We start from the raw sequence: 12,282 nt of genomic DNA, 5'->3' as shown, positions 1-12,282 counted from the left end.
ATCTCCGAATAGAAGAAGATAATTTAACAACAATGAAGACGCTGAGGGAAAAGAAAAGTTAAACATGATTTCCAAGGAAGTTGAAAATATAAGAGTAAATACAAAAACATTCAAAATAGGGATATTTTTCAAAAAACTAATACAAAAAAATATAGCGGGACGGATAGAGACGAAAATGGGTATAGTAGAAAATTGCAATAAGTGGAAAAGTACTACAAAGAATTTAGAAATTAAGTTGGAGTTTCTGAAGGCAACACTCACATTTATATTGTTGGGCATGTTTCAATAACCAAATTATCGTCTTCAAAGTATGAAGGTAAACTAAAACTTATCAACTTGACCTACCAATTCATACTAAATGTAACCACCAATGAACTTCTACCACCATCGCCTTCCAATATCTTTACTTAACTATCTCACGCAATTTCATTTCAGGATGAGATGTAACTAATTTGTGGAGTTTTTTTATATTTTCTGGACTTTCTCAATCGAACGATCAGAACGTTCACCATCATCGGTGTTTGTACGACCACCTTTAAATTCAGCAAACCAATAACAAATTATTCTTTACGACGGAGCAGAGTCCGAATAACACTTTTGAAACCATTGCTGATCTTGTATAGTTTTTTTTTTCATAAGGAATCAATGATAAATTAACACTTGAAATTGTTTTGAATCCATTGATTTGAAAATAACAAAAGTAGATTCACTCTTAGACCTTTTGATATATTTGCTTCTAAATGTTCTTGATTTTAGGTCTCTTCTACTTTTGGTTCTATTGAAATCGATTGTAAGTCTAGTATGGATACGATGTTGGGCAAGGGTGGAGTTAGTGTTCCTTGGCTCTGACGAAAATACATATATATATATATATATATATATATATATATATATATATATATATATATATATATATATATATATGTATAATGTTTCTAAATGTTCTTGATTGTAGGTTTTTCTATTTTAAAATTAGTTTTTGTTAATAATTTTTATAAGAAAGATAAAAATTGAAGTTTCGACTTATTTCATTATTAAAAAAAATTAATTTCAAAACAAGTCGAAACTTCAATTTTTATCTTTCTTATAAAAATTATTAACAAAAACTAATTTTAAAATAGAAAAACCTACAATCAAGAACATTTAGAAACATTATACATATATATATGTATTTTCGTCAGAGCCAAGGAACACTAACTCCACCCTTGCCCAACATCGTATCCATACTAGACTTACAATCGATTTCAATAGAACCAAAAGTATCTCCCCACTCCGCTGTTTCAGCTCCAGTATTATTCGAGAAGCTATCGAATTACAGGCAACTTGGAAACCCCTTATTCATCCACTTCGCTCTAATACTACTCCGGTCCACAATAACATTTCCTCTGAAACCCCCAAGAAGCCGATCTCCACACGTTTTTTACTTCTCAAGTTAGCTCAAAACCACCAGTGATTGTGTTGGTGCCAACAGTGATCTCGATGTTTTACATTTCCTCGGTGGAATTCCAAGACAGATTGAGGCCTTGGAATCAACCAACAAAAGGGGTAAATCGTTCCGTGAAGTAGGCAGATCTACACCACGGAATCGGATTACTTCTTACCAATGAGCGAATAACCACTCTATTCAAGCCTTCCCTTGGTAATGGCTCCAAAGCGGGAGCTGAAACGTCGAGAATTTTCAAAATTCCAACACGGTTCTCAACTAGATAGGTTGGTCAATGGGTTACGTCCATAACTAGAACTTTTCCTTTACAACTACATACTTATCGAGTGTTCTATAAATGTTTTGAAACTGTCTGAACAACACACATAGAATGGGAGGAAATTGGGCAAGTGGTCTAGAAGTAGCTAGTGATTAGAAACCTATCAAATTTTTAAAGTGTTCCAAATGGAATCACAATTCTTGATTTTTATCAATAAATATTTGTAACCACAGTGTGTTAGTATCATGTTCCAAGTTCTTAGATCAATTTTCCAACAAAAATATTGTTACATTTAAAATTGACAAAAATGTGAAGTTCTTACAAAATTACCTAAATACTCGTCCATTGCATCTTTGGAGACGTTGCTGATGCTGTTGAGTCTTTCTCTGGTGAGGGGAAAATCACATTCTTCATCACTGTTGCTTTCCTTAATTCTAGCTATATCATGTACATTATGTTGAGATCTATTTTCAGCCTCCGCCTCTGGCTGCGGCTGTGGGTTGTACGACGCAATATCACAAGGTTGCAGTCTGGGCCGGAGCGATTTGTACTTTTGCTTTCTACTTGATGTGGACATAACATTACAAGACTGATTGCTTGGTGATGGATGAAGTTTCGATATTCGAACCTTATTGGTCGTTATCACCAACTGTGAATCCTACAACACGACAATCAATAAAAATGGAGAATAACTGAATTTTATTATTTTTTGGTCTTTGGATCACTTCTATATATACTTCACTAGTAATTCGCTTCAGTTTCATATGAGTAGTACATTCACATTTTTGTTTATCAAAAGTCACATCAGTGTTATGCATAGAATACTTGGACAAAATTTAAATTAAATATAGTAGTAGAAATGTGTACGAGGATGTATTGATATCTAGTTAGCCTAGACCAGTTCCATGCATAAACAAAATATTGCGTTACCATAGCAACGAACAATAACTTATTAGAAGTGTCAGTGTAAAGTTTGACGTCAAAAAAATGAAGGAGAGTTAAGCAATAAATTAAAATAAAAAAGACGTCAATTTGGACGTCAGAAAAATTGCTACAAAATGGATCCCCAAATGCTTGAATGTTGACCAAAAGCAAGGGTAGAAGCATCGCGTTCGATCGAATGGAACCTCATATGCCTAGGTAATGTAAATGTAAAATAAAAAAAAAATGTTTTCTTCAAAAATATCAACATACTAGGTATTAAAAACGTAAAACAATACAGAGTAATAATAATAATAATAGTAACACTAGCAATAAACGAATTTGTTTTCCTTACATAAAACACAATCACGAACCCTAATTGTTTGATAATTGAAGATTTTCTCAAGAAAAATCAGAGATATAAACCAAAATAACCAAATAATTAAAAAAAATGATTATAGCACAGTGTCTGGAAGGCAACGTAGCAAGAAAAACATTCATTCATTATCGCGTATCCATCAAACACCTAGCGTGAAATTGTAAACGATGTTGTCATGTTTCTTGTTACTTAGTATAGAAATCTCAAACGAATAATTCGTAAAATAAAATTATAATTTTATAATGTATAGTTTAATTTTAATATTAATCAAGTTAAATAACTATTTTCTATAGATTTCAAATGATACTAAATTTTATTTTATTTTTTCTCGATAAATTTATAGTTTGTAAATTTGGCTACATTGGGTGCTACAGTTGCTTTAGCATAGAAAGTGGAAGGGTCAATGATGGCTCATTCTAGAAATGTGAACAATTTGGTCTCTTGTGTTATTAGGTCTGTGAAATTTACTAGCTAATTTTTTTTTAAAAAATACCCTTCTCTCACAGGCACGAAAGTGCCTTACAACTCTCTAAGTATACTATACCAGACACTTATTGATCAATTTATAAACCATTTCACAAATGTATCCTATTTTATATAAGTTATGTATTGTTTATGTTATTATTGAATGAATTCTGACCTGTCCCGTAGGGCCCACAACGCCGCCGTCTACTGCCGGCTTTTGGAAACTGTTAAAGTCAGGTAGCTGAGTGAAATCTAGTGATTTATCACAGATAATTTTAGCCTGAGTTGGGCTCGTGCTGCTACTGCTGCTGGTCGTGCTGCATTCTCCACTTGCTAAATTTATACCGCCATTGGTCGATGTCGGCGAAAAATTGTTAGTAACATTTTGAGCGGGAACGCTTTGTGAACGGGATTTTTTTATACTAGGTTTTTGTTCCGATTTCGGTGACTGAAAAAAAAAATAAATTTCATTCATTAAATAGAAGTAAAAACTTCCATAGTTTTGGTATATGAACTATTTACTTGTTCTTGGAATTATTGCAGGAGTAAAAATCATCCTTAGAAATGAAATAAAAACTCATAGGCCAGAGTAGATAATTTTTGATATAACAGTAGAATGAAACCCATTGGAATCCCATGGGAATACAATAAAAATGAAAGGAAAAATAAATCACAGACGATCTGAGTTCGGTAAAGTGGGAAGGGGTGGGTTTTAAGGGAGAAAAATGGTTTATCTCTACTACAAGTCCTACAGAAAAAAGTTAAATAGTCAAGTTTACAATTTTTTCTCATAACCTCAAAATTTATGTGAAAAATTCAAATAACCAAGTTTTTGTTTTTTTTTTATTTTTATCTTTTACACAAAAAATTTTTTCTACGTAATTTGGTGAAAAATTATGTCTCAAATACATTGTAATTTATTTGATTTAAAATCTTTACTTTTCACCTTATTTTGAATTAATATCAAAAAAGCCTTATTTTCAATCGAAAATTGTCGCGTTAAAATATCAGCTTTTTTTCTAAAAGTCGGTGTGCTTTTGGTAAATGTTTTCAGAAAATACAAAAAAAATCGAATTCGAATTTTTTTTTAATCATTACATACAATTTCACCAAAAATTGTGATTGTTGCAATTTTTTTCAGTGAATAAGCACGCCGACATTTTGAAAAAAGCTGATTGACGCAAGAATTTTCGATTGAAATTACAGTAAATTTTCATCAAATTTTATACAAAAAGATAAATATAAAAAAAACAAAAACTTTTCACACAATTCTCTCTTTGGATTTTTTTTTCTATATGTAATAATCTTCTTTGATTTTATTTTATAATATTAGATATATCTTCCATATTAAATTCTAAATTCCTTTCTCTAACCTTCGAATTCCATAATATACCTTTCTTATTCCTTCTTATTCCTCCTTTATATCTCATACCATATTAATTAAATCACCTATAATCATACTTATATATCATATTTATCCCAACAAGCAATAAATCCATTTTATCTCTCTTTTTCATATAAATAATAATAACTATTTCATATATTTATCTCCATTTCAATTCAATTTCATAAATTTTCATATTTTGTTTATTAGTCTCTACTTATTTCCAATATAATCTAATATTATTTTAATCTATGCAGTTCCCCTCTTCTTCTATAAATTAATGCAAATCTTCCTATCACATCTTTCCTTTTTGCCACATGTTTTAAGTAAGTATGCTCTTTCCATTAGTTAAGATTTTCCTTTTGCTGTTAGTCTTTTCACATTATGAAAATTTTATACCTCCATCTCTGCTTAATATTTTTAGTTTATGTTAAATTTTATGTTCAATTTTTTCTTCAATCTTATTGTTGTAATTACATCACATTTACTAAATTTTAATTTTAGGTAATCACAATAACCATAATAAATGATAGATTGGTAGCACATGAGAACCTTGGTTTAGTTTATTAGAATAATTATTCAAATGTTATTAACTATTTTCTTTTAAAGTGTTATTAAATGTTATTAATTGGAGATTTTGACATTATTAATCTGTTATCGTTTTATTAATTTTTCAAGAATATGGAACCTATTCTTATTTATATTTATCCTAATCATATATCTTTATTCTAAAATTTATCTATTTAACTAATTTATTTCTATTATCCTTATTCTAGTGCTCATAATATTTCTTTCTTTTTTCCCTTTAGCTAATTTCCAGAAGCATATCATCATAATAATTGACTACTTACACAAGAGGATTTCTTATTTACTTTTGATAACTCTCGACATGTAAAGATTTTTATAATTTCGGTAACTAACAACCTTTTTTGCCGCCTTTTATAGTCTTTTTCAACTATTGTAATTTTTTTATAATCATGATCTTTTATTTTATCTGTTTTATGTAATATACGGGGAGTATTCCCGTACTTCCTTTTTTGTTTTACATAATTATATGGTTACAAAATTGACAATGTAAGATTCAATATTAATTTATAGGTAATATATGATTATGTTATTATAAACATTAATATTGATTCCTATATTTTCATCATTAATTTATGTATATACATCATCTCTATTTAACATTATTATAAAGTTATTAATTTTGCTGAAACAGTGTGCCAAATATATAAAGAATTCTTGTGTTTTTTTATTACGCTACCGTTACACTTCATTAAAATATATTTTAACAGTTTTCATTTGAAAATGATTTACCTTCTTCTTCAAAAGCCTTATTGTGATCACTTTCGATAGGGGGTTTCTTCTACATATTCATCTATGTAAGTAGCACTAATGTCACTTACATATTCATTAAGCTATTGTTGACAACTGTTCTTTAATTTATTTATTTTATAGAAGAGTGTGGCTTAATGCAAAGTTCTGTTTATGATGAGATAGGAAGATCGTTTTATCAAATGTATAATGAGGAACCAACGTTTTGGAGAAAAGGGCCTCCCTCAAACTTACTGGAGGGACTAGACTTAGCTCTATAACATATAGATAAACTAGAAATTACAGAGATATACATGCTACAACTACGAGAATTGGCCGCATATACGGAAACTGGAGTAAAAATTTAACATTTTTAAGGGGTCAAGAGGCTGCGATGAAAAAATTTTAGATGTAATGAAAGAATACAATAAATACTCAATAATTTTCACAGATGCTTCACTAGACAAAAGATTGCTCGAAGAATGGGCAACTTCACTCCAATTTGTACAGCAGAGATGATTGCAATTAAAGAATGTTTAAAATAAATTATCTATGAACAGGAAAAAATTATAATTGTTTCAGATTCAATGGGTGTCTTGCTTTTAAATTAATGGCTAAAAATGATAATATCACTCTATATACTATACAACTAATTATGTCTAATATGGAAAATGGAAAAGACATCAATTATCAATAGAATGAGATCAACACATTGTGGCACTCCAAAATATCTGTATAAAATAAATGTTAAGGAAGATCCTCACTGTGACTGTGGACAATTAAGAGACTTGAGCCACATGTTTCTTGAATGCACAATTAGATCATCTCAAAACGATAAATTACACAAATAACTGCTCAAGTATAATCATTTATTCGTTGCTTATGGTTTCAGGGTCGAAGTGTTGCTTTTAGTCAAGTACCTAATACGAAATGGCTTAGGACTCTAAGTAGGCGTTTATATCCAATTTTGAAATGCATGGCTTAGCTTATAATAATTTTAAAATGGTAGGTAATATTTTTACTTTCATAGAAACTACTTTCTAAAGCTTTTTTTTTTACTTCCATAAAAACTATTCCTAATTTTGAAGGGCACGAAGCACATGGTAAACTCTTTAAGTAAACTGGTAACAAGCAAACACATATCTTGGATTTATGTCATTAGACAAAAGGCCAATAGAGAAGAAGAAGAAGTATATGCCTTTGGGAAGGTAATCTATATTTCACTGAAAATATCTTGAAAACCAGGTGATGCATCACAATCTACTTTAGGCTATTGTATGTATGAGTGAATGTAGTAGGATGATGGATTATGTAGAACAATGGTAGTAATTCAAAGGGAGGGATCATTCGACGAATCGTATCAGGTAGTGTCGCCACTGAGATACAAATGTTAAGGTGAGTTCAATATATGACAAACACAAATAAAACTCTTTGAAAATAATCAAAGTAGAATGCGAGAAACAGAATATGACATAATAATCCTGGGAGAATACTCAAATTCCAATACTTCAAGAGTTGTAACAAAAATAAAATGGAATGCATACCTGCGTTCTTTTCTTCCTATCTCTCCCTTCGTTCTTTTGTTGGATCTTTCTTTGAAGCTGAAGTTGCATTTCTCTATGCTTTGATTCTTTCGCATTGCCATCATCTGAAAAAAAAAATGAATTTTATAAATTGGAACACACAAATATATCTAACAACAAAATTAAAGCATAATTTGTTAATTGGTTTTGATAAAACTTTCAGGTTTCTTCCGGCAAAATTTTGTTTTTGCCCAAAATTTCTACCTCACATAAAGTAATTTTTTTCAAGATTCATCAATATCAATACTTTTTGATTTTGTACAAATATATAAATTTTCTACAAACCAATAATTTATTTTAAAATGATTTGGTCCAAGTACGCGATTGTAACTTAAAGCTTTAAAATGAATCATAACTTGATGAAAATGAACCTTAACGTTCTTAAAATCAGAATATTACCCCAGAAAGGGTACTGCAGCTATTGAGTAGATTCAATAGCTTCTCACAGAGTACAATTGGCATAAGAATTCCTTGTTGTATAATTATCAATATCTAGAGCAATAAGAAGGTTCCAAGACACGGGAATAAATCAAAGAAAGCCAGATTAGGACCGTGGGCGACTAACTAATGCTAACCAGGACGGATTTTTGGAACTTCAAATGTTAAGATAAAGGTTTGTTGCATCTACTGCGCTACACCAAGATTTTGTGTAGTACCATCAACTAATGATGTAATAAGGAAACAACTTTGATTTCAGGCTAGACCTCAGCTAATTGAAGAGCACAACTACAGTTTGATAGAGATCATTTGTGCTGGGAAAGCCACCAGTTGTGTTGGTTGAATCGAGATTTTGCCTACTTGGTGTATCCCAATATAGAGAAGGACCACATTGACATGATGATTATTGAAATAGTTAATCTTAATGGTCCTAGGTATACTATTTAGGTATTAGCACAAGTCTAACCTTTTGCTTCCGTTGTAGACAAACGTTTTCTATGCTTGGCTACACATTGCAAAAATCGTCTAAAATTACACTTAAAAGAGCCAGCTCACAGCTCGACCACAATTTACATGAGTTATCTCTAATGGAATATTCTTGAACAAACTGAAATTAGGATAAAACATCCAAAGTGGACCTACATGCTTTTTTTTCTAATTTTTTTTCAAATCTCTTTATTTCCTACAATAATGGCGGAATAGAAAAATATATCAATTTTATATTTGCGTTTTAATTTCTTTTTTCAAATTCCATGTAATGTTCTCCATCTAAAATATTAGTAAGCAACTGCCAATAAGTGGTGATGTATCCACACTAGATCAATTTACTTTCTTTGAAATATGATAAACTTACCTTTCAACGGATATATTCCGGCAGAAGTAATTTTGGATGCAGCATCAGATGTTGTTCCGACAAGGTGATTTATAATTAGATGGTATGCTAAAGATTGTATAGAGGAAAAATGTTGATTCAACTTCTTCTCTGACCATTCTTTAACAATTAACCATGCAGCAGAAGATATACTTGTTTGGCTGAATGGAATTTCTGTGGACTTAAAATATATAATTAAAAAATAGATATAAGTTGCTATAAAATTGAAATATGATAATTCCCATTCTAATGACAAAGACATGTTACTCCTTTTTGCTAGTGTACATATAATTTCCTATTAGAAGAAGAATCAAAGTCCAATTTTAGGCCAATGTTAATTAAGAGATAAATGATCATTTATAATAGAACAAAACATTTTTCTGGTCGATCTGTTAGATAGAAATGGTTTTAAATTTTGTTCTTTAATATATTTCGACAGAAAAAATGACTGATTCTTCTTTGACATTATTTTTCAATTATCAAGTTTGAATATTTTGCTTAACTTACCAATGGCTTATCTGTCAAATCTGGTAGAAGAGGTGGTTTTAATTTTGCATATCTTCTTAAACCAGAATAACAATATCTTGAATTTCCTCTTGTACCCAGTCTCCTGGCTCTAACTTTAGGATAAACTTGTTTCATAACTTTTCCAAAATCAGCTTGTGATAAAGGTTTGATACCATTGTTTGCACAATAATTACTATAAAAAAAAGTCAAAACATTAACAAGATGGTTCAGAATTGAGTACATTAATTTCTAGAGCTGTATATGCAGAAATAATGATAACTGTATTATATACGCTTTTCTATAAAACCAATAACAAGTCAAATAGAAACGCTTTAATTGGTAAGTAAGGAACCATATTTTTCATATTTTGGGAGTGATCTCATTTGACCTCCTACCCTAAACCATATAGTACCAGGGTACTTTTGAAAGCTATGTGAGGGTTATTAAGTTACTTTGCCCTCTAAAACTACCCTAAATATACATAGTATGGGTTAATTGGCGACACGAAAGTAATTGCCCCAATATGAATCCAAATATGAAAGCTAGAAGATATTTATGTTGGGATTTCTAGAACTGTTGGTGATATTAATGCAAAATACACTGTTTTTGCTACCACTACATTAACATTCACAATTACACTATATTTTGTTTTCAGAGATTAAAAGTAAACTAAAACTTTTGTAGCCTCTGAAGATGATAGCTTTGTTCAAGTCTCACTTAATTATTAATAAAAGAATTTTCTATAGTAATCGTTTTTGTCACAATTCGACAGGAGAAGGATTATTCTGAACTGAATAAAAGCACAATATGGAAACTTTTAAAAGAAATAGGTTTTCGCTTGAAAAAGCATTCCAAAAAGTCGATTTTAATAGAAAAAAATGATAGTGTTGCATGGAGAAGAAATTCCCTTAGGACCATAAAAGAAATGAGAAACCAAAGAAGAAATATATGGTATTTAGATAAAACATAGATCAATGAGGGTTTACAGGTATGATAATAGTAAACTTCGGCAGTTAAAACGTTTTTGTTAAAAGTAGTTTATTGACTTTTTAATCTACTCGTTCCTGTGACTAACATGAGAACATGAATGCTGATGTTTGTAAAGATAAATTCAAAAAATTTATAAAATAGTCCATAAATACATTAACAAAATAACGATTATCAAACAACTTACAATACAAAAAAAAACAAATTACATTGGTGATCTCATATAAAATGGAGAGTTCCCAAACGGCTGGAAGTCAGTTTCTCGACTGCAAGGGGAATCGCTCCGCGATCCTGAGAGAGTTTGTTCAGCGACCTCCAGTGGAGCCGCAATTTAATTTTTTTTGAGTTGGGCAGATTTATTTTTTTTTTGGACGGTTCCAGGCATTTTACGGCAAGGTTTAACATTTGAGACAAGTGTGACATTCTCATGGGTGAATATATACAATATTTTTATGTCACATTATTTTTGATAGATGTCAGTGTTTATGATTGGATAAGTCTTAAGTAATGTCTATATATATGCATATGCCCATGCCAATGGCCCACCTTTTACTAAAAGGGTAACTCTTACCCTTACTGTTCCAGCACTGGCGACAGCAGCTGTCTTTCTACTAAGGAAGGAATTTATTTTATTGTTACACAGGGTCAGGTCAAATCCATAATTATTACACTGTTGATAAATTATTAGAGTGCTGACATCAATAACGAAAAATTTGTCACCAAAAATCACCATTTATTACACCTTTATACCTATATAACCGCTATGACACAATGTTCTTCATACCTTGTGAAAAAATGAGCATTTTAGAAAAAATTGAGCTTTAGTACCTTTGGCTGTTTAGAAGTTATAAGCAGGAACAATTGGGTGGAAATAAAAGTGTACACCTGATATATTCATTATATTTATACAAATGTTATTTCAATAGAAAATACTCGAGGAATAACTTGAAAAAATATTTGAACAGTCTACTAAAAGTGGTCTGCCTATTGATTAGGAATGCTTCTTCATTTTATTACTCTCATCCATAAAAATAGACTGTAATTAATAGACCAATAGTCTAGCAGTCTATAAACTAATGGTTTATTTTTGTTTTTTCCTCTTTTCTTAAATTTTATTTAAAAGCAAAGTTCAATTTTTTATTAGTCAAGGCATTATGATCAATAGAAAATAAAAATTTTGTTTTCAATTATTTAAGAAAAATGTGCTTTGCATTTGTATGTATTCATTCAATGAAGCACTTTTTATAATTAACAGTGTTATTTATATTAGTTAACACATACTCAAATGACCTTGTGTTGGTTATGATATCAAGGTTAAGTCAATTTTTTATGTATGAATTGAGAAAATTAAATGTATACATTATCTAATTATTATTGACCTAATACAATTGACTTACTGATACTCATTGTAAACTTCTTGCTTTGGTAATGATATATCAGGATCTTCTTCTAAATGTGTTTTTATCCAAGATATTGTTCTTGTTATCTCTGATCTACTACCAAGAGGATTTAAGGGCTGTCTAAATGGATCAAGTGCATTTGTTACCTCCGACGGCAACTTCAAGAAAAAAAGGAATTTTTCGACTTGAGATAGGGGCTTAATTTGTTCCAAAATTGAATGTATTGTTTGCTTTTCCTTCTCACTAAAAAATAAAAACAATCAATTTCAACCATCAAAATTGCAATAAATGTACTTTTTAATAATCTAGTTATTAAAACATGAAGGTAGA

General features: G+C 30.3%; 1 protein-coding gene across 1 annotated transcript in view; it reads right to left on the bottom strand.

Moving 5' to 3' along the window:
• Positions 1–12,282, bottom strand: part of LOC130445196 (putative uncharacterized protein DDB_G0277255) — a 29,461-nt gene that overhangs the window by 16,758 nt on the left and 421 nt on the right. The window contains exons 2-7 of the mRNA XM_056780738.1: positions 11,950–12,195; positions 9,566–9,758; positions 9,041–9,239; positions 7,711–7,814; positions 3,644–3,916; positions 2,034–2,361 (exon numbers count right to left, since the gene is read on the bottom strand). Of these exons, the coding sequence (XP_056636716.1) occupies positions 2,034–2,361; positions 3,644–3,916; positions 7,711–7,814; positions 9,041–9,239; positions 9,566–9,758; positions 11,950–12,195 (1,343 nt within the window). The remainder of the gene's footprint in view (positions 1–2,033; positions 2,362–3,643; positions 3,917–7,710; positions 7,815–9,040; positions 9,240–9,565; positions 9,759–11,949; positions 12,196–12,282) is intronic.

This window comes from Diorhabda sublineata, chromosome 6 (genome assembly GCF_026230105.1).
Source record: "Diorhabda sublineata isolate icDioSubl1.1 chromosome 6, icDioSubl1.1, whole genome shotgun sequence".
NCBI lineage: Eukaryota > Metazoa > Arthropoda > Insecta > Coleoptera > Chrysomelidae > Diorhabda > Diorhabda sublineata.
This window is presented reverse-complemented; position numbering and strand designations above follow the sequence as displayed.